Source organism: Anastrepha ludens, chromosome 2, assembly GCF_028408465.1.
Source record: "Anastrepha ludens isolate Willacy chromosome 2, idAnaLude1.1, whole genome shotgun sequence".
NCBI lineage: Eukaryota > Metazoa > Arthropoda > Insecta > Diptera > Tephritidae > Anastrepha > Anastrepha ludens.
In genome coordinates, this window is record NC_071498.1 from 151,111,546 (window position 1) to 151,135,242 (window position 23,697).

The 23,697-nt window shown below is 38.2% G+C and overlaps 1 protein-coding gene across 1 annotated transcript; it reads left to right on the plus strand.

Annotated features, from left to right (window-relative positions):
• Nucleotides 1-3,549: 3,549 nt before the first annotated feature.
• LOC128855332 (protein spaetzle-like) lies at nucleotides 3,550-4,632 on the plus strand. Its single transcript, XM_054090175.1, has 3 exons — nucleotides 3,550-3,645; nucleotides 4,198-4,258; nucleotides 4,331-4,632. Exons 1-3 carry the CDS (start codon nucleotides 3,550-3,552, stop codon nucleotides 4,630-4,632), a joined length of 459 nt encoding a protein of 152 aa, XP_053946150.1.
• Nucleotides 4,633-23,697: the final 19,065 nt, after the last annotated feature.

The window sequence follows — 23,697 nt, forward strand, 5'->3', positions numbered from 1 at the left end:
TTACTAAAGTTATAACAAATTATTGGTAATTGGTGACGAGGGATTACAATTCGGTCCTCAATTATAGGCATAATTCTCTTGAGGAAAAGAGATTCCGTTGCATTAGAGGCAGTAGGTTGATGGGTCGATATAATTTGATGTGTTCAGCGCTTTTTCCTGGTTTGAGGATGATTATCACTCGCGCTACTTTCCACTGAGCGGGAGCAAAACCAGATAATGTAATGGAATTATATACATATGTTCGTAAGGCAAGTGAATGCATCTTCCATCTGGTGTTTGTGTTCTAGGGTATCTTTTAGTTTTTGAGCAGTGCATGGAGAAGGTTCGATTTCGTGGGGCAGAAGACACGGCGCAGAAGTGGCGTGCAAATGTGTTTGCCTTCTCGTGATCTGTTTTAGCCCTTTTGTTAGTTTCCATTTTAATGGATGATTGTACTAAAGTTGGATGTTTATTATTTTATGCTCATTATATTTGGATGGATATTATTTTTTTAGAGTGAAGAAAATCTCACTGTGGCAAAAAAACTTTTTTTATATACCTTCTGTTCAAATATGAACGAGACTGATTTAATAAAACACAAACGGTTAATTATTGTTTTTTTATTTTATCTCCTTCAAAGTAATCACCATTGGAGGCGATACACATATGCTAACGTTTTTTCCAATCATCATAGCATTTCTGGAAGGCCGATTTCGGTATGGATTTCAGTTCCTTCTTCGAATTCTTTTTTATGACTTCAATTGTCTCGTTCATATTTGAGCAGAAGGTACATTTTCTCAGATGCTTACGTGTAGTAGAAAAAACTGCTAACTCAGAATTTTGACTCTGAAATTGACTCTGAAAATCTGGACTTGGCGCTGGGTAACCAATTTTTCATAGGTCACATAGGTACAAGTACATGAATGCACCTACAAGTAACGTTAATTTTTTTATTTGCTGAAAAGGTTTTAGATGCCATTAAAACGAGACCTCTTAAGTGGTATATAAAATAGTAATATACCCATAAAATTATTACACAGGACCACATATTGAAAACCTTTAAGAGTTTACTTATTTATTTTTTTAATTTTAATTATCTTTTTATAAAAATTAGTTCATTCTAAGAGCTATAGGAAAGTTTTTCAAAAAAACACATGTAAAATTCAGAAAAATGCATGAAATTTTTATTTAAATCGATAGTACAGTCTATATAATTTAATGTTTGAAGATGATTTCATGCAAATGTTGACCGCGACTGCGCTTCAAATGGTCCATCCGCTTAGTCCGATTTTGGCATACTCTTTCCAAAGTGTCGGCCGATATCTCACATATAAATGCTTTAATGTTGTCTTCCAATGCGTTAAGTGAAGCAGGCTTGTCTAAATAGACATGAGATTTAACATAGCCTCACAAAAAATAATCTAAAGGCGTTATGTCGCACGATCTGGGTGGCCAATTGACAAGTCTCGAACGTGAAATAAAATGTTCACCGAACTCGCCTCTCAACAAGTCCATTGTTACGCGTGCTGGGTGGCATGTGGCACCGTCTTGCTGAATCCATATGTCATGCAAGTCAAGCTCTTACATTCTTGCAAAAAGTTGGATATCATTTCACGGTAGCGCTCACCATTCACAGTTACGTTACGATTCGCAGCATCTTTGAAGAAGTACGGTCCAATGATACCTCCAGCCCATAAACCGCACCAAACTGTGACCTTTTCTGGATGCATTGCAGCTCTTGCAATTCTTCTGGCTGATCTTCACTCCAAAATCGACAATTCTGTTTATTTACATACCCATTGATCCAAAAATGAGCTTCGTCGCTGAACACAATTTTTCGATAAAAAAGTGGATCTTCGGCCAACTTTCCAAGAGCTCATTCACCAAAAATTCTGCCAGCCAAGTCAGTTTTGCGACTTTTTAGGTACTCAGCTAATGGCAAGCTTTTATAGTAGTTGTCAGCAACAACAACATGACCTGCATCTAACAGCGAGTCTGTGAGATGCACTACTGTTGATCCAGGTTTATCCAGACCTTCTAACTGCGGCGACCTTCCGTCATAAACCTGGTAGGACCATGTGTAACTATTTACAGCACAGGCTTTGTATATTTTCATGCCATAGCGATTGGTTTTTGCCGGATTGTAGGTTTTTATAAGCAACTTTCCATGCAACTTCACCATAGATTCATCAACTACTATAATATCAGTAGGTAGATATAGGCTGCGAAATTTTTTTTTATGTATGAATGGGTCTATTTTATGTGTTCTTTGTTTTCCAATAACGCCTATTTGGACCTCTGTAAAATGTCAACACCTTAGAATTGAGGAGAACCTGTTGTATGACATAATTATTCTGTGCATAAGAGGGTTTTTTTGGTAAGCACGTCCAATTTCCAATAATGACTCCAAAACATAATTTTAACTCCTCTCTGCTGACATCTTCCCACCTCGTCATTCGACTCAATTGTGCAGTGCGTACTTCCTTCAAAAACTGAGTGTAATTATTAGTGCGAATAACCATTTCTTCAATTAAATCATTAGGTATTAAATAAGAATAGATTTTCTCTAAACGAATTCTTCCATCTTCAGTAATAGCGGAAATATTTTGTACACCGTGACTACCTGTAAATATTTCTCTCCCCTAAGGCAAAACATCTCCATTCCATTGCAAATTCGGTGCGTTAAATGTCGAAGTGTCTTCCAGTGGTCGTAAAGCCACCTCACTTCTATTTTGCCTAATTGTTATAGATGCTTTCCATTTCAATTCAACCGGGCTATTCGGGTCATGTTCTTCGATTTCGATGTAACTGAAATACGTTGCTCTCTGGTCAAAATAATGAGACACGTATTTTTTTGTTCGCCCGAAAAAAAATTTTTTCAAGAGTTATCGATAATTTTGTTTTTCGGCTCAAACTCGATTTTTTTTAATTATATAAGAAAACAATTTTTTTAAACGCTCATAACTTAGTCAAAAATGAACCGCTTTTAATAATTCTGGGCTCAAAATGATCGTAATTACTTACACGAACGACTTCATGTAGAAACAATTGCAAAAAAGTAGTTGAAAATTTTTTATTTAGCAAAAATTGAAATTTTTTCGAAATTCAATATTTCAAAAAGTGTATTTGTTTTTTTTATAACTTTTTCCAAATCAGAAGGACACCTCAAACTTCAATTAAGCTGAATACCCAGTAGCTAAAATGAGTTGTTTTTGAGTAATGAATTTTTGAGTAAAAAACCTGTTTCGCACTTTTTGTTTTTTGCAAAATAAAAAATTTGCAACTACTTTTTTGCAACTGCTTCTACATGAAATCGCTCGTGTAAGTAATGGCGATCCTTTTGAACCCAAAATTATTAAAATCGGTTCATTTTTGACAAAGTTGACAAAAAATTAAATTAATTAAAAAAAATCGAGTTTGAGCCGAAAAACAAAATTATCGATAACTCTTGAAAAAAATTTTTTTCGGGCGAACAAAAAAATACGTATCTCATTATTTTGACCAGAGAGCAATATATTTCAGTTACATCGAAATCGAAGAACATGACCCGAATAGCCCGGTTGAATTGAAATGGAAAGCATCTATAATATTTCCTCTGTATCATCGTATTCTTCATCACTTCCATCACTAATCAGAGTTTCATCATCAGAGTTTTCTAAATATCGGGTGAGTTCTTCTGTCGTAAATCTTTTGTTAGACATTTTCTCCAATTTTCTAACTTCAATCAAACAAAAAGGCACACTAATACACGCTTGTGGCATTTATATAATATATCAATTTACCGTTACTGTGACTCAAAAACTTATCTGTCATGCAAATTATTTCTTATGGTCCTATATGTTCACATGTGACTGGTTGAACGTGTTTTTGCGTTCATGAGTCACATTTGACTCACAAAACAAAATAGCCAAAATAAGGTAAATATATGCCAAATTATTTATAAAAATAATATTTTATAATATATATTCATATTACTCAGTTAAGCAAAACAAAAAACTATTGGGCGTGGGCCTTCTCAAAGCGCTTTGTATGGGGGCAGGGAAGTTGTTAATATCTATTGAAATCCCGCAATTGGAAGAACTCAATGATAAGTCTCCATTTAGTATTATTGTTTGCATTCATTATAAAACTTAAATGTTTGCCGCCAGTTTAACGTAAAAACAGACTAATTATATAACTCAAATAAATTTATAAATTTTAATAATATTATCTTTCCAGGCAAATGCATCGCGCGCATTCGCAGACCCCAACAACACAGATGCGCTCAACTTTTCTGAAAGTAAATACATTCTGAACAATTTCTACATACATATATAAATATTCTAAAAATGTATTTTCTTTCTACCATAAGCTGACATCATTTGCCCGGGTAAAACATTTTGCACAGAGGTTCCAAACTATTTAGAGCGCACGCAGCTACACAAAGTTAGCGGGGAAAAATTTGCACAATTCAAAATGTACTTCAGAGATGATTACACAGAGTTATCCGCGATGAGTTTAGCTCATTACACGCAGCTTGAGGAAGAAGACTACTGCGATTCTCAAACACAGTTGGAGTATCCCAAAAGCGCGCAAACGAAGGATTCGAAGTGGGTACTGGTGGTGCAATATGGCGACAACAAGCAGGGAATCTCGATGGAGCAGTGCGTGTAAGGAAAAACAAGTGTGGAGAACACGCAGAGTAGCTTGGAATCATTATTTATCAATGCATGTATTTGTATAGGCCAAGTGGCGCAAAATTAATCACCCATTGGAAGATTTACAAGGTTTGATTGAAAAGTAATGTGCCCTATTTTTTTTAAGCAGTTTTATTAAACCGTTTGGCTTATACAACTAATATTCTTCAAAATAGGACCCTTGAGCGTCAATACACCGCTGGTAGCGGTCCTTCCACTGCACACTGGGCCAGAAGACCCGAGTGAGTGACCAAAACTCTTTTTTCTTAGGAAAAGGCCATAAAACCGATTAAAACCACGTTTATTATAGTTTTTTAACTATGAATGCGAATCTGAAGTCAAAATTAAAAAATTCAAAATGGCGGACATGAATTGCTTCAAACTCAGAATCTAGGGGTTTAGAACAATGCACATTACGAATATAATGTCAACTTTGAGAAATTCAAAATGGCGGACATAAAATTTAAAAAATCAGTATTTTTGTTTCAAACTCAGAATCTAGGGGTTTAGAACAAAGAAAATACGTCTAGAATTAGCTGTACTTATACACCCAGGATACACCGCGAGGAGGATTCTAGTACGATTTAGTATCCCAATTTTTTTTTTGTAATTTTTGTAATTCTTAATTTTTTTTTTGTAATTTTTAATTTTTTTTTGTAATTTTTGTAATTTTTAATTTTTTTTTGTTGTAATTTTTGTAATTTTTAATTTTTTTTAATTTGACTTAATTTTTGAATCTGCATTTAAGCTCAATTTATTCAGAATCAGAAGTTTCTTCTTCTGATAGTTCAAGTTCATCTAGAAGTTTGTGAACGTAATTAGGCGCAATCATTTCATGATCGCGTTCGGCCTCTGTTTCATCTTCCGATTCATATTCGTCTTCATTTGCACTGGCACTGCTATGATCATTTTCCATATTTTGAGTATCTAACAAAAGTAACTGTTTAACTTCTGCTGAAAGTGGTAAACGTCTTCTGTTATAAGCTCTAGACAACTTGTTCATACTAGACAGTAATGGATCAGAAGTATCTAGTAATCGATTAAAGAGATCCTCTAAGTTTGTTTTCCTATCACATTGTCTACTGTGCCTGAGTCTGAAGTTTCTGTAATCTTTGTTTCTCGATTCAGATGCCTCTTCTCCATATACACCAACTGGTAAAGTACAATGTCTTATTATTTCTCCAGCATGAATCAAGATTTTATGAAGAGTTGCTGGCATTGGATACCAAGGATACAAGGTAACATACAAGCTTGCAGTGGTTAAGCAGAATTCTTCAAATTTTTCTGTGTTGATTGGTAGCTGACAAGAAAGGCAAACTAAAATAATTTTCAAATTCTTTACGAACTGGCAATCAATCTTTAAGCATTCAGCAAAAATCTCTGCATTTTGAAATGCCTTACGTGCGGAATTTCCGTCGTTAGTTGTACCAGAACCACCTGCTTTTGGTATATCAACTAATAGTCCCAACTTTTCACGTGTAATTTTTTGAATTTCAGCTTTCCGATCTGCAACAAGTTTTTTATCCTGAGGCGTACTTACCCTCTATTTCTTAATATTAATTCTGTAAGCTATATGCATTCATGAAATCGAATCAACGCATGTAATGGGCTAATACCATATTGAAGTGCATTTTTATCTGGAAGGAATACGCTTGTTTTTTTACTAATATTTTTTAGATCATTGAATTGTTTTGGAGTTGCCTTACAGATTGGACAGCATTGTGATGATTTTGTTCCTGTTATAATAAAATATTCAAAATCTTCCCATCAACTAAAGTCAAATGTAAAGAGAAGTGAACAGTAATTTTGTGACTCATATTAATAATGTTTAAGACCTGCAGGCTGTTAATCTGGCCATCCATTTCAGTTTTTTGGGACAAAGCAATGTCTGCTGATTCTTTAACAAATTCTAATTTAATAGGTCGACAAAACCGTGGAGATTGTGAATCATGATTGTACCAAACAATGTGTTCATTTTGAGATGTTAATTGTAAAGGGATGAGAGTAGTAGCAAAGATTCTTTCATCGTCAAAATTGTCGACTTCTGAGCTATTTTCAAAAGATTGCTTGTATCTAGAGTGTCCTGTACTTCCGTCAAAGCCCCAAGAGCAAGTTAAGATTAATTCTATTTCTGTTAAAGAATTTGTATCCATGATTTTCAATAAAATTTGTTCTTGCATTTCCACTATTCGACTACCAGTATGGTTCAGTAAAGACTGCAGACAAACTTTTGCCTCGTGTTCATTGATTTCAATATCATCTTTTGTAGGTCTTAATATTTTTTTTGCCTCTCTAACTTCATTATAAGCAGGCCAAATATCAGCTCCGGATAATTTACATTCGTGTCGCATACTAATATAAATATCCTTAGATAAAGATTTATCCAGTAAATAATTTAAAGCCTGTAATGGAGTTTTCTTTATAATGATATTTTTTTCACTATTCGCAATTAATTGTGTTATATTTAAAGCACTAGCAGAGCTCTTTTTAAGTTCATCAAGTACAGCTCTAACATCATGCTGTTGCATCTTATTAGCTGCATGTCGAGCAGCCAATATGAGTCTTTGAGGATCATGGCAATTAATAAAACTAATTGATGCAACCTCGCGCCTTTTGGATCGATCTGATTTATCAATATAATCCCGAGACATTCTACCTGTGCTTGTTTTAACTTTTTGTGGAATGAAATGAAGTGTCATAAATTCTGCATCAAGCCAAACTTTGTACTTTAGAATAAATCTGTCAGTCTTTCTACTTGCTGCATTATATTTACTTTTATATTTTGATTTTAAAGTTTGTAATGCTTTCTGTATCTGTTGCAACGTATTTTCATTTATATCTGTTAAACTTTTATTATGTTTATCCAATATGTATTTAATTGGATCTGCATCTGGTGATTTTAAAATTAAATCAAGAATCTCTTTTTTTGTGATTTTCATTTTAATGAGAAAAAAACAAAGCAATTAAAACAGCGTTTGAAAATGCTCTACTCTGGCGGGTTTTTCAATTCTGCTCTTGCTCAAGTCAAATTAGGACTCCAAGCTATGACTAGGCAGTAGAAAAAAAACAGAGATTGAACTTTGTTCGCTCTCGCTCAAAATATGACATCGCGAAATTACTCGTAGTACTGCAAATAGTCGCTCCGCAGTTTTCGTGTACAAAATAAAAACGGGGGTGGGGGCGCACATTGACCGAACGATCTGCTGAGAGTCTCCCACTCTCTGAGGTACTGGACAGTTCTGGATCTTTCTGGACAAAGTTCAATCTCTGTTTTTGGTCTACTGCGCATTTTATTTTAGTGACTATGAGCTCCTGTGTAAAACTAAGACGCAATTATTTTTCTACTATGATTCTGACTGTTGCGCAGTTAGAGTCATAGCTTGGAGTCCTAGTTTGACTTGTGCGCTATCAGCTCTACTCTGTAGCTGACAATGTTTAACTACATAGTTAGAGCAGAGCATTATTTGGGGTACTACTGCTGCTCTGAAGTAGTAAATGCAAACACTGAATTAAACTCGATTTTCCCTCGGTAGTTTTGGCTCAAACATTAATGGGTCAGAATTATTTGAGATTTCTCTCACACTAATATCGATATTTCAGATATGTTTATGAAAAGGCGCAAAAAGGCGCATATACCTTATTTAATACTTCTTTACGAACAATTTGGCATAAAATTTAACTCATTTGATAGGGGAACTTCGGGGAACTTTGTTTTCAAAGTAAGTCATGTATGAATAAAAAACAGATTTTGTTGATTAAATGTTAAAAAAAAAAAACTTATTCAACATAAATACACATGGTTTCAATTATAAATTATTTTTTGATATCCATAAAGACAAGTTATGGACGATAATAACATCTTGAGTAGTATTTTTCACAACAACTTATTGATAAACATTGTTTGAAAGTGTTAAAAATCGAACTAAAACTTTGACTTTGAACTGTTACATAAAAAAAACTAATTGATAAAAACTAATGAAACTTCATAATTTGGTGTAAAAAATTACTCAAAATAAGATGATGTTATAAATTTCCTGTTTAAATTAAGTCGAAAATTTTTATTTTTGGCCACTCACTCGGGTCTTCTGGCCCAGTGTGCACTGCAGCTTATGTACCATACGAAGCTGTTTTCTAACTTCCAATTTTATTCTTCCTTTTTTCTTGCAGTGGAGCTAATCGCAGCTGTAGATTCGAAGATGGCTTACCTCTACGTTTTTCATCGAGATGCAAGCAAAGCTACACTTTTCGTACGTTGGTCGTAGTTATGAATGGTGAATTGAGGGAGGAATTAGTGAAAGTACCCACTTATTGCAAATGTGTGATAAAACACAACGACAAAATATGATTGAAGCACTTCAACTACTTCAATTTCTATAACCGACCTTGAACAAAACACTTCTGAATAATTCTTCTAAGTACTCTACAAGTACTTTTTAATATATATTTTTTGAAGGCTACTAATACTAAAAAACATACAATTTCCTATGGGATATATCTTAGAGGCGATAGTTTTAAGGTTTTTGAAGAAATAAATAAAAATATTTTTATTTTGGAAAAGCTAATATTAACAACCCTATTTTTCATTAGCAATGAACTCGCGTCTTGAACAGTTTTAAGTCAACTCCGAATGGCAAACGGTTTTTTATGAGGAGCTTTTTCATGACAGAAATACCCTCGGTGGTTTGACATTGCCTGTCGAGGGCGACCGCTATTAGAAAAAACTATATAATTTGTATATATTTATTTGTCATTTTATGTGCATGCATAAATTAAATAACTTGTATTATTCTTTTAGATTTTAAAGGGTAGTAATTGCCATTCTCTCTAGTGATTGAAAAAGAATGAAATGGGAACTTTTATTGTATTGTATTAACTTTTAATTTTATTTCGCTAAAACATAAACTTTGGAAATCCGAATCGAATCATTGAATAATTTTTATGCAAATACTGTTTGTCTCTTTCCTCTAAAATTTCTACAACGACTTCGAAGTTCAGTGACTCTCATTAGTTAATGAAAATATATCTTTGATATTAACACTTCCCGGTGCTAATGTCTTTTTTAAATATATCCATGTAGTACAACACATGGGCGTCGAAGAGTCCTTCCAAATTGGTGGTCTCAGACTTTCGGCTAATAATCTTACAAATAGAGTGAATAAACGTAGAAACTACTTATCTATGCCTGGGCTAGTATGCACACGTATATGTGTGTGTGCGTACTTTTATATTGTAGATATGGCAGCACGTACTGGTAAGTATAGGTCACTTTGAATATATGTCCACTCCTTGCCTTTCCATTGTAATAAATACTACTGGAAGATAGTAACCCCTGCCCAAATGTTGTGTAGGCGCTTTTGAGTCGCTAACAGCACTTCAAGTTCATAGGCATATGTACAGTGGTTTATTAAGAAGTGTTGATAATACGTTTTGTTTCCTATTTAACTTTAATAATTTTTATATGAAAATATTGTAGATTCCACTACAAAAGCTCTATGAATCGAAATTTTCTCTTTTCAAAAATTAAAACCAAAACTGGCTTTGAAATTTTAAGCTTTTCACTCAGTGTTTTTAGAAAAATTTTGATATATGTAGCTCAATATTCACGTTGATTTTTGGAAAATTTTTTTGAGGCGGTTTTTCTCACTTTTTTTATGTGGAAGGAATCACTCAGCACGGTAAAAAAAATTTTTTTTAAATCAGAGTGATTTTTGAGCCACTTGAAACTTAAACTTTATTACACCAAAATATAATGGGCTTTATTTATTTATTGGGTAGTCAAAAAAATCTTTTCGTATTTCTAATCAAACTTCAACTCATTTTTTTTTATATTTATAATGAACTTTATTAAACCAAATACGTACCATTTTGGTCGACCACCTTTTGCCATTTTTCTTCTAGAGACATTATGCGAAAAACTGCGACAAGTAATTTTCACAGGCTTCTCTTGAAGCCAACTTTACTCCATTAAGAGAGTTCTGCATTGACCGAAACAAATGGCAGTCCGATTGTGCAAGGTCAGGGCTATATGGTGTAGGCATCAAAACTTGCCAGCCAAGCTCTCCAAGTTTTTGCCGAGTCCTGATGTGGCCTAGCGTTGTCCTGATGGCCCTTTCAGTTGATCAGTTCTAGCCGTTTTTTTTCGATTTCTTGCTTCAATCTCATCAGTTGTTGACAGTAAAGTGTAGAATCAATCGTTCGAGCAGGCTGGAGCAGCTCATAGTGGATGATTCCTTTTCAATCTCACCAAACACACAGTATAACCTTTCGAGGCGTCAATCCTGGCTTTGCGACCATTTGTTGAGCTTCACCACCCCTGCACCATGATCTTTTTCGCACATTACTATCGTATTTGATCCACTTTTGGTCTCCTGTTACCATTCGCTTCAGAAATGGTTCGATTTCATTTCGTTTCAGCAAAGAATCACAGATGTTAATTCGGTCCATTAAATTTTTCACAGACAATTCATGTGGTACCCAAACATCGAGCTTCTTTTTGTAATCAGCCTTTTTTAAATGGTTCGAAACCGTCTGATGATGAATGTTTATGGCGATGCATTGGCGATGTCATGGCAGCTTATGTGACGGTCCTGGTCAATCTTTTCCATAATTTCATCGACTTTTTCAACGATAGGTCGACCGGAGCGAGGTGCATCTTTGACATCGAAACTTCCAGAACGCAAGCGAGCGAACCATTGTTGTGCTACACGAACTGATGCAGCATCGTCTCCGAAAACTTCACAAATTTCATTGGTGGCTTGCGTGGCATTCTTCCCCTTTTTATACAAAAATTTCAAAATATAACGAATTTCTTCATTATTTTCACTTATTTTTGAACAGCTATAACTTTTTTTCAACTTCTCCGAATTTAATTTTTTTTTTGGTTCAATGAAGCTTAAAATGCCACCTTTCTAACACCATATGATATGACACAATGTGATTGGTAGCACTGGAGATAGATGACTCCAACGACATCTATTGACAAAATACGAAAAGGCTTTTTCGACTACCCAATATATGAAACATAATTATAAAAAATTACATTACAGTATCAGCTAGCAGCTGAGACTATCGGCTTGTAATAATGGGCTTTAAAACTGCTTATTCCATATTTTTCTACAAATTCTGGTTCTAATTGAAGTTGTGATGAAAACTTGATTTTCTTTTTTAAATTTGCACCAGGTTTGAAACTGAGATTTACAGTCACGCAGGAACCTATACGTACCACCCATCAAAATATAGGTTTGGTAAACTGTCATGAGGATGGTTCCATGTGTAGAAGTCCACGCAAGTGGGGAAAGTTACTGATCGCCATTCACTTGGGAGTGGCCAGGACGATTCTTCTACATATGGTTCAAGCAGCTCACAACGTCCGGGATTAGCCCACGTATCCTCTGGTTAGCTTCCGAACACCCGTTCGGGAGTGAGCTAAAGTGAGAAGGCGAAGCATCCCAGCATAGCTGGTTGTGCGCTGGGTTTGGGACCCGCCACTTAAAAAGCCCCCCCCAATGAAAACAGCAACAAAGCCTCGGATGAGAACTTCCAACACTGATGACGACCCCTGCAAACGAAATAAGGAATACGATTTGAGGGCATGCACCTGGAATGTCCGGTCCCTTAATGGGGAAGGTGCCTCTGCCCGGCTGGTTGATGTCCTCGTGAGAGTAAAGGCTGACATCACTGCCATCCAAGAGATGCGATGGACGGGGCAAGGTAAGAAAAACCTAGGACCTTGCGACGTCTACTACAGCTGCCATGTAAAGGAGCGCAAATTCGGTGTCGGATTTGTTGTGGGAGAGAGACTTCGTCGCCAAGTACTGTCGTTCACTCCGGTGGACGAGCGTCTCGCAATAATCCGCATCAAAGCGCGATTTTTTAATATCTCGCTAATTTGCGCCCACGCCCCGACGGAAGAGAAGGACGATGCGACCAAGGATTCTTTCTATGAGCGCTTGGAACGTTCCTATGAGCGCTGCCCCCGCCACGACATAAAAATCGTGCTTGGCGACTTCAACGCCAGGGTGGGCAAGGAGGGAATTTTTGGTCCCACAGTCGGAAAATTCAGCCTGCACAACGAAACATCCGGCAACGGACAGAGGCTGATCGACTTCGCCGGGGCCCGAAACATGGTAGTCTGCAGCACCAGATTCCAGCATAAAAAGATACACCAAGCTACCTGGCTGTCCCCTGATCGAAAAACGCGAAACCAGATCGATCATGTTGTGATAGATGGAAGACACGCTTCTAGTGTATTAGATGTACGTACGATCCGAGGAGCCAACATCGACTCGGATCATTACCTTGTTGCAGCCAAATTGCGCACACGCCTCTGTGCAGCAAAAAACGTACATCTACCTACGCAAAGAATGTTCGACATCGAAAAGCTGCAATCACAACAGACAGCCAGAAGATTCGCCACTCGACTCTCACTCCTGCTCTCGGAGAGCACTGCCCAACACACCGGCATGCACGAGCAATGGAGCAACATTTCTCGTTCCCTACGTACCGCCGCCGAAGAAGAAATCGGATTCCGGCGAGCCCGAAAAAACAATTGGTACGACGAGGAATGTCATGCTGCCGCCGAAAGAAAAGATGCCGCCTATAGAGCCACGCTGCGATCGGGCGCAACGCGAGCCATGTGGGATCGCTACAGAGAGCTGAAAAAGGAAGAGAGACGTATTATCCGACAAAAGAAACGTGAGGCCGAAATACGTGAGTGCGAGGAGCTTGAGATGCTGGCCAATAGGAACAACGCCCGAAAATTCTACCAGAAAGTTCGGCGGCTTACAGAAGGTTTTAAGACCGGGGCGTTTTCCTGTAAGAACAAAGACGGTGATCTGGTGACTGACGTACAGAGCAATCTTAAATTATGGAGGGAACACTTCTCGAACCTGTTAAACAGTGACAGCTGCGCATGTCATAGAGAAAGTGAAGATCCCGATACCCCAATCGTTGACGACGGAATTATCGTTCCGTTACCCGACCATGACGAGGTGAGAATAGCAATATCACGGCTAAAGAACAACAAAGCCGCGGGCGCCGACGGACTGCCGGCTGAGCTATTCAAATATGGCGGCGAGGAGCTGGTAAGGTGCATGCATCAGCTCCTATGCAAAATATGGTCGGATGAAAGCATGCCTGCCGATTGGAATTTAAGTGTGCTCTGCCCAATCCATAAGAAGGGCGATCCTGCAATTTGTGCCAATTACCGCGGGATTAGTCTTCTAAATATCGCCTATAAGGTTCTAGCGAGCGTATTGTGTGAAAGGCTGAAGCCCACCGTCAACCAACTGATTGGACCTTATCAGTGTGGCTTCAGACCTGGAAAGTCTACCATCGACCAAATATTCTCAATACGCCAAATCTTGGAAAAGACCCATGAAAGGAGAATCGACACACACCATCTTTTCGTCGACTTCAAAGCTGCATTCGACAGTACGGAAAGGAGTTACCTGTATGCCGCTATGTCTGAATTTGGTATCCCCGCAAAACTAATACGGCTATGTAAGATGACGTTGCTCAACACCAGCAGCGCCGTCAGAATTGGGAAGGACCTCTCCGAGCCGTTTGATACCAAACAAGGTTTCAGACAGGGTGACTCGCTGTCGTGTGACTTCTTTAACCTGATGTTGGAGAGCATCGTACGAGCCGCAGAACTTAATCGCTCAGGCACAATATTTTATAAGAGCGTACAATTGTTGGCGTATGCCGATGATATTGATATCATCGGCCTTAACAACCGCGCTGTTAGTTCTGCCTTCTCCAAACTGGATAAAGAGGCAAAGCGAATGGGTTTGGTGGTGAACGAGGACAAAACGAAGTACCTCCTGTCTTCAAACAAACAGTCGGCGCACTCGCGTATCGGCACTCACGTCACTGTAGACAGTTATAATTTCGAGGTTGTAAAAGACTTCGTTTATTTAGGAACCAGCATTAACACCGATAACAATGTCAGCCTTGAAATCCAACGTAGAATCTCTCTTGCCAACAAGTGCTACTTTGGACTAAGTAGGCAACTGAGCAGTAAAGTCCTCTCTCGACGAACAAAACTAACACTCTACAAGACTCTCATCATGCCCGTCCTAACATATGGTGCAGAAGCTTGGACGATGACAACATCCGATGAAGCGACGCTTGGAGTGTTCGAGAGAAAGATTCTGCGTAAGATTTTTGGGCCTTTGCACGTTGGCAACGGCGAATATCGCAGACGATGGAACGATGAGCTGTATGAGCTTTACGACGACATAGACATAGCGCAGCGAATAAAGATCCAGCGGCTTCGTTGGCTGGGTCATGTCGTCCGAATGGATACAAACGCTCCGGCTTTGAAAGTATTCGATGCGGTACCAGCTGGTGGTAGCAGAGGAAGAGGAAGGCCTCCTCTGCGTTGGAAAGATCAGGTGGAGAAGGACTTGGCTTCACTTGGTGTGTCCAACTGGCGCCGGTTAGCACGAGAAAGAAACGACTGGCGCGCTTTGTTAAGCTCGGCCAAAATCGCGTAAGCGGTTATCGCGCCAATTAAGAAGAAGAAGAAACTGTCATGATTCAATTAGTAAAGGTTTGCTCACTACTGAAATTTGATTTTTGACACTCCCTTACAAAAGGTTATATTTAAGAAGGTGAATAAAGTAGAAAAAACTAAATCTGTTTTGGTAAAATGGTAGCAAGAAAGAAACTGTATACGGTTTAAAAAATAAATTTTAATAAATATTTGAATGTAAATAGTGGTACAAATAGAATTTATTATCGGAAATTGCCAATTCTGATATTAAAACAAGAAATTATTTCACTTAATCCAAGACTTCATTTTGTGAATTAAATTTTAAAACCGATCGGGTAAAAATAAATAAATAATTGGCGCGTACATTTCTGTTAGGTGTTTGGCCGAGATCCTCCTCCTATTTGTAGCGCGCGTCTTGATGTTATTCCACAAATGGAGGGACCTACAATTTTAAGCCGATTTCGAAAGGCTTTTTCATGCTGATACTGTTAGCAAAGCACACACCTCCTCTGGACACTTCATCCATCTAAGGGAAGGTGGGCTCATTGAAAACAAGCTCCGTCAACCCTAAATTTCTTACAATGAGGTCTGTAATGTTATCGATCGGGTTGGGACTATACATTCATTCTTCCTGTTGTAACCCTTTGGGAAATGCTAGCTTTTTGCAATATATGAATTCATTCGAAATCACTACATCATAAGAAATAATCTCGAACTGCCTCAATTACTCTATTATGTCCTGACTTAAGCGTTATGTATTCCATGTCATACTAGTCCTGGATATACCGGTAACAAGTCTTTAGCGAGCTGTTGCTCGTAAGCAGGCCATTTGGGAAATGAAATGTTTTTGCTATAAATTTAATTTTCCTCCACTTTAACTCAAAATTTCTAGAGCTAGCCGCCCAGTGGCTTATCGACTTCGCCGGTACATGGTAGTCTACAACACCAGATTCCAGCATAAGAAAATACACCAAGCAACGTGGCTGTATCCTTCTCACCGACGTGAGAATAGCGATAACGCGAAACCAAATCGATCATGTTGTGATAGATGGAAGACACGCTTCCAGTGTTTTAGATGTACGTACGATCCGAGGACCCAACATCGACTCGGATCATTACTTTGTTGCAGTCAAACTACTCACACGCCCCTGTACAACCAAAAGCGTACATCTGAAGAATGCTTCAAGACCGCGGCGTTTTCCTGTAAGAACAAAGTAGAATCTCTCTTGCCAACAAGTGCTACTTTGGACTAAGTAGGCAATTGAGCAGTAAAGTCCTCTCTCGACGAATAAAATTAACACTCTACAAGACTCTCATCATGCCCGTCTTAACGCATGGCGCAGAAGCGTGGACGATGTCAACGTTCGATGAAGCGACGCTTGGAGTGTTTGAGAGACAGATTCTGCGTAAGATTTTTGGACCTTTGCACGTTGGCAATGGTGAATATCGCAGGCGATGGAACGATGAGCTGCATGAGCTTTACCACGGGTCATTTTGTCCAAATGGATACAAACGCTCCGGCTCTGAAAGTATTCGTTGCGGTACCAGCTGGTGGTAGTAGAGGAAGAGGAAGGCCTCCTCTGCGTTGGAAAGATCAGGTGGAGAAGGACTTGGCTTCACTTGGTGTGTCCAATTGGCGCCGGTTAGCACGAGAAAGAAACGACTGGCGCGCTTTGTTAAACTCAAACAAATTTTAAAGGCTTGTCAAAAAGTCCCTGTACTATAATTATGAAATGTACTGTATGTAAAATAAATAAATGTAAATTACATATATCCTAAAATAAAATCATGTATGCTTTGCCCCCTTCATGGGATTTGAGGGGTTGCAGGGAAATCAATAAAGAAAATACATTTGTTATATTTATTTGGATGGAGAAGTAAGTATAAGTGCACATGCACACACACACAGGTACACATACGTTCTTACACTCTGAAACCAATTCATTTTTCGTATTCTTCCCTCAGTGAGTAAGTGGTAAACAAGCTGACGTATACATATAGAGAAGATTTCCATAAGTACAAATGTGTGCACACATAAACACATACACAAGTGTGGGGGGCACTTAAATTAAGTGAAACAGAAATACAAATACTTATACGACAACTTAAAGAAAATGTCCATGACGAGGAGATATGAGAAAAAATTTATTTCTTACGCTATGTAAATTATAGTTTTCAGTGTCCTTTGATAATAGAAAACAAATATTCTTTGTCACTTCTTCTATTGATGGCTTCAGGCAATGGCCATCATAAATATATGAAGTTAATCCTTATTTATTATTTATTAACAATTTTTGTTTTGTGCTTTCCCATGGAGTTTCAAACCCATTCTAAGCAGTTTTTTTTTTACCAGCGCGTGTTCGATGTTCTTGTTGATGTTGCAATGTGCCTGATGGGATTTCACACTCACTCGGGCTTGACCCAATGAGTGCGTTTCTATTACTCCATTTAATTTGGAACACTGACTAGTTTATGTTTTTCTCTTATCTACATATATATGAAACTGGCTGGTTTTACAAGGCAATAGCCTCCGCAGCGTCAATTACACGGGTCAACAAAATTCACTCCGTTTTTTTGTTTTTTTTTTTTGCTTTTTTTCGATAAGATACTAGTTTCAGATGTATTTTTGTGTGCTAAACACGATTATAGAGTGCACAAGTGCCCACCACATCATGGTTTTGAGGAAATTGGGAGTGAAAATCTATAATGATTTTTTTTGTATTTTAACCCCTGTACTATACTCAATTTAGAAATTAGACTACTCTTATATATACGAGGGGTGCCTTTTATATGTCGGGATTTGGCAACCCTGGTGTTGCAATCTGGCAACTGACAGCTGTATCGCAAAGTTTGACATTTCTTGGCTTTTATGTACTCAGAACGTTTTGAAATACCAGCACTATTTGTGTTGTTTACAGTAACTTGAAAGATTCATCTCGGTCCAAAAATGGAATTAAATCGTGAACATTTTCGTGCAATTATTTTTTACACCTTTCGACGTAGATTAACTCAGCAACATTTCATTGATGAACTTAATTCATTTTTTGGCGATGAAGCTCCATCAAGGACCAGTGTTTATCGATGATATGGTGAATTCAATCGTGGTCGTAATTCACTCCAAGACGAATGTCGTGAAGGTCTTCCCCAAATCAAAATAAAAAAAACTGTTATTGCAAGATCGTCATGTGACCTATCGTGAGATTGAGACAATCTTAGGCATTAGTGAAACCAGCATACATTCAATATTGCATAAACATTTGACTGTCAAAAAAATTTGTTCGCGTTGGATCCCACACAATTTGTCAATCGCTCAAAAAAAGGCTCGTGTCGATTGGTCGAAGAAAATGCTCAAAAAATACGATCGCGGGGCTTCGAAAAACGTCTATGACATCGTGACAGGTGATGAATCATGGATTTACGCGTATGAGCCCGAAAGTAAACAGCAGTCGACTGTATGGGTGTTTCAAGATGAGCCAAATCCAACAAAAGTTGTTCGCGCACGAAGCACTTCCAAGCAAATGGTCGCCTGTTTTTTCGGAAAAACTGGACATTTTGCAACCGTACCACTAGAACAACGCAGAACAGTAAATTCTGAGTGGTACACAACCATTTATTTGCCAGTTGTCTTCCAAGAAATTAGGAAAACCAATCGCCAAAGACGGATCCCTCTTCACCAGGACAATGCGAGCTCTCACACATCGGCTGAAACAATTGCATTTTTGAGCACCCAAAACATCGAATTAATGGGTCATCCGCCGTATAGTCCTGACTTGGCACCGAATGACTTCTATTTATTGCCGTACGTAAAAAACAAACTGAGAGGTCAACGTTTTTCGACACCTGAAGAAGCGGTTGCGGCATTCAGAATGCATGTTTTGGAGGTACCTCATTCAGAGTGGCAAAAGTGCTCCTACAATTGGTTCAAACGCATGCAAAAGTGTTTAGATTGTCATGGAGAATATTTTGAAAAACAATAAAGTGATTTTCGATGATTAAAGTTTGTTTTTGTTCTCTAATCCCGACATATAAAAGGCACCCTCGTATATCGGAATATAAAGGGTGATTAAGTTTCAAGCGCCGGTGTTGAGTTTAAATAAAATACAATTTTTTTAGAAAACTATTGTCATTTCTCCTTATTATGATAATATCGATATTGCTCAATTACGTGTGGAATAAAATATCGCCCAAATAGCCGCCGCGGCCTCGGCGGCACACTTCCATCCGATGGTCCAAATTTTCGATGACGCTGAGGCGTAATTGAGGTTCTATGCCGTTAATGTGCCGAATTATCTCATCCTTTAGCTCTTGAATTGTTGCTGGCTTATGGACGTACACCTTTTCTTTCGAATAACCTCAAAGAAAGAAGTCCAACGGTGTCAAATGACATGGTCTTGGCGGCCAATTGACATCGCCGCGACGTGAGATTATTCGGCCATCAAATTTTTCGCGCAAAAGAGCCATTGTTTCGTTAGCTGTGTGACAAGTGGCACCGTCCTGTTGAAACCACATATCGTCCACATCCATATCTTCCGATTCGGGGCCATAAAAAGTTCGATATTATCTCGCGATAGCGAACACTATTCACAGTCAGGCAGTTGCTCATTTTGGAAAAAATTCGGCCCAATGATGGCGCCGGCCCATGAACCGCACAAACAGTCACTTTTTGTCACTTCGATTTATCGACGAATCCACTGAGGTGAAAACGTGTCTCATCACTGAAGATGTTTTTCTTCACGAAGTGCGCGATATGCATTTTGATTTGAACGCCCGTTTACATAATACGCCTGAACAACTTTAACGCGTTGCTCGATTGTGTATCTTTCCATGTTGTAAATTGAATTAATCAGAGATTGAAAAATGTCAAATGAAATGTAGACAAAAGCTTGTCGTTAAGGTGTGGTTCACATTCAACAGCGGCCCTTAAAATTTAACCACCCTTTATAACGCGTACACCTTCTTTGGACGTTTGACCGAGCTCCCCCTCTTATTTAAGGTGTGTTTCTTGATGTTTTTTTACAAAATGGAAGAACCTGTAGTTTTATGCTGACTCTGAATGGTAGATGGTTTTTCATAAGGTGAAGGCTTGCCTGCAGAAAGGTGATCACTATCAGTAAATTTTGGTGTTTCGTGCCCAAGGTTTCGAACCTGCACACTTCTGAATGGTAGTCACATACCAACCCATTCAGCTACAGCGGCCACTTCATCTCGAAAAGTAACTTTTTTTTAACTGCTTTGTTTTCTGGTGCGTTTAAGCTGCAAAGAGAGCAGTTTAAATTTGTGTGGCCTCCAAGGTAAATAAGATCGCATCTGGCCTTCAAATCCAAGTGATTTTATAGTTTTCAACCGTATCGTTGAAATAGCTTTTGTCCTTATGATCTTTGGTCCTTGTATATGCGAGTACTGGTCAAAGTTCTTTCCCACGATCTCTGCTTGTTCGTCGTTGTTCCACAGCCTCCAATCTCATTGATCGTAATTCAGATTTAGATTTAGTTTCTCTTCTAAGTTCTGAACTGCTTTCGCCCAAAAGATTTGCCTTTGCAGAATAATTTTTGAGAATCTATGTGGCAATCTATGGCACAATAGTCAAATAAGGTTTGATGAATATATCTTAGGTGAAGTTGTAATGTATACAAATGGTAAGCCAGTTTCTATAAGGAGACAATAAGATGGTGAAAATACAACTGAGTTTTATCTACTTCATCAAACATGCCAAAACCCATACTTGAGTGGCGTAACTTTGTATTGCTCTTGCTACTGCCAAAAAATATTCCATTTTATTAACAATTTTATTTTGTATTTCACCAGAAAAGCTCATCACGTAGCCTTTAAAGTATTTTTTGCTACGCTATCTTCTATTTAAAACATATTTTTCAAAGCTAAACTTTGGAGTCAAATTCACACTTAGATAACTATATTCAGTCAATATTTGTTATCCTTTGAGACTTCTCTTCTCTCCATTTATTAGCCTTCCTTCTTGGCTTTAAAGATTATTAATCATTTTCTGCAGTTCATCTAATAAATACTTAAGTTGATTTTGATTTCACTATTAAAACTGTTTTCAATATCTGAAAAGTTTACTGGAAATTTATAACATTACCAGTTGGATTGAAAATGGAGACTGAAAATGTAGCTGGATTCTTACCGATGCGCGGATGACTGCAAAACCAAAAGACTTTTCAAGCGTATTTTTAGTTGACTTTCATTTTTCAAGGCGTTTCATAGGTCGCGTAAAAAATCTTTTGAATACTAAAGTTTTGCTCACTCCGCTCGGGAGCGTGTGGCTTCGACAAAACTCTTCTCTGTGTATAGTTCTGGGCTGCCCCGCCGTCTCATGTTATGTCGGATTTGCTAATCTCGTGCAACATCGAGCTTCTCCAAATGTTCTTTGGCCGACCGCGACTTCTGCTTCCTTGCGGGTTCCAGTCCAGAGCCATTGGATGGGCGTTTGATTTGCATAGGATGGGCTCCTCTTTCTTTGATCTGCACAGCGCGTCGTTACTGATAGTGTTCGGCCAGAATACTCTTCAGAAGATACGTTTGCAATTGTTGACGAAAAATTGTAACGTCTGTGTGATGGTGTTAGAAGCCAGCCATGTTTAACTTCCGCACAACAACACTGACTTCACACATGAGCTGAATACTCGCAGAGTAGAGATTGGCGACCTCGCACATAACTGCCCTTGCTTTGTTTAGCCTGCAGTTGATACGTTCATCTGTTCCGCCGCCTGTCATGATAGTCCAGGCGAGGTAGCAGAACCTTTAGACAAAGTACACCGAACACCCGTCAACCATTATAGGTCTTGCTTTATTGTGGTTGACTCTCATAGCCGACATATAGTCCGATAGTGCATGCTAGCGTGACTAGTCTGTCTGCCTTCGCTTTCGCATGTCAGTGATTTTGTGAAAGAGGAGGCAGATGCCAGTGGCGAAGTCTAGGTCCACAAGATGTTAGGTGAAACGCCATATGTCTAGGGTTAATTGGCTCATGATGTCATCAAGGATGATGACGAAGAGACAACATTGCCTTACGCCTGTGTTCGTGGGGAATAGGTTACCGTTGGGGAGCACTACCAGTTCAGAGTTCCCGTAAAGGGTTCTGATGAGGCAGGTTGGCTTAGCGGGAACTGCCTCTCTTCTTAACGCTAGCCATATTGAGTGTTGTTTGGTTGCTACAAATTTTCGTTTAAATTTTACAAATTTTCGTATAAAAATGAAGAGCTGCAAATTTAGGTCGGAGTCAGGGGAAAATTTCTCACTTTTGCATATTAGAAAAGCAGTCTTTTGTTGTTTTGGGAATATAGGCTCGAGGGTTACTATACTACTACAATATTTTGACTTGTTTCTTCGATTTTCATTAACTTTTTATTAAAATGTAGCTTATTCTACAACAAATATCATACAACTCAAGTTTCAGACTTTGTACAAGATTTATAAGAATTTGATAAATTCTGTTCAAAATTCCAAATTTTTAAAAATTTTCAAAATTTTCAAAAAATGTCTGTCTAGAGTATAAATTTGAAGTGGTTCGAAATTCTCGTTAATTTTGATAATTTTTCCCTGGCAGTGTAACGCATTTTCTCGATACAAAAAAAATCAAATTGTCGTGCCTCCGTTGGCTTTACAGTTTACAAAGTATACTTGAATGTTTGAATTTGGTAAGTGCAATAGTATGCGGTTGACTGTATGTGTTTATGTTTGCTTGTAATTATCATTATTACCGGTCACATTTGCATGCCAACGCTCAGATAGGAAATAATGAATGAATGAACTGATTTGTTGCCTTACCCTTCCCCTTCCCCCTTCTAGAATAAATATTATCTAGTGTGGTGGGTGGAACCAAATACAAATACAAATGGACATATAGACAGGTCTACAACCCCGCTCCCACATACACGCACACACGATTAGTGGCAGGTGTTGAACGCGTGGCACGACCACCATGCCTTACCTTTGCCAGCGGTACCACCCCTCCTGCCGCGACGTTTGATGTTCATAAATACGGCATGCCGACAGGCACTCCGATTAAATTCGCGCCGGCACTCGTAGGGCTCGGCGCGTCGCCAGGACTCTCGGTGAATCTGTTCAATTGCAGACTGTCTAGCCAAGCGCATTTGAGTATTTTAGTACGTTGCTGTTTGTCAGCAAGGTTGTCTACAAGTTCTAGTGTTTTAGTGCTGCATTTACAAGCGACTAAGTTGGTAGAAGTAAACAAAGTGAATTTGCCCCACAATAAATGGCAAAATCAATAAATATAATATTTTATTGTTGTTTTGCCACTTTTGACTAGGTCAACCGTAATAATAGCAATAAAAATGGTTTTTATGGAAAACGAAAATTTTATGAATACTCAAATGTTGAATAAAAAAATTAATGATTTTTCGACTGCTTCTTAATGTTGTTGTTTTGTCGCGTCCACGCCGGCTGTAAGTTAGCACTCTACCTTAAGGCGAGTATTACGTGTTTAGGCGTTTTAGCCTTGTGATTTTTAGTGGCTCGAAAATTTAGCACGTTTTCCAGCTAATGTATTAGTGCATGTTGAATTGC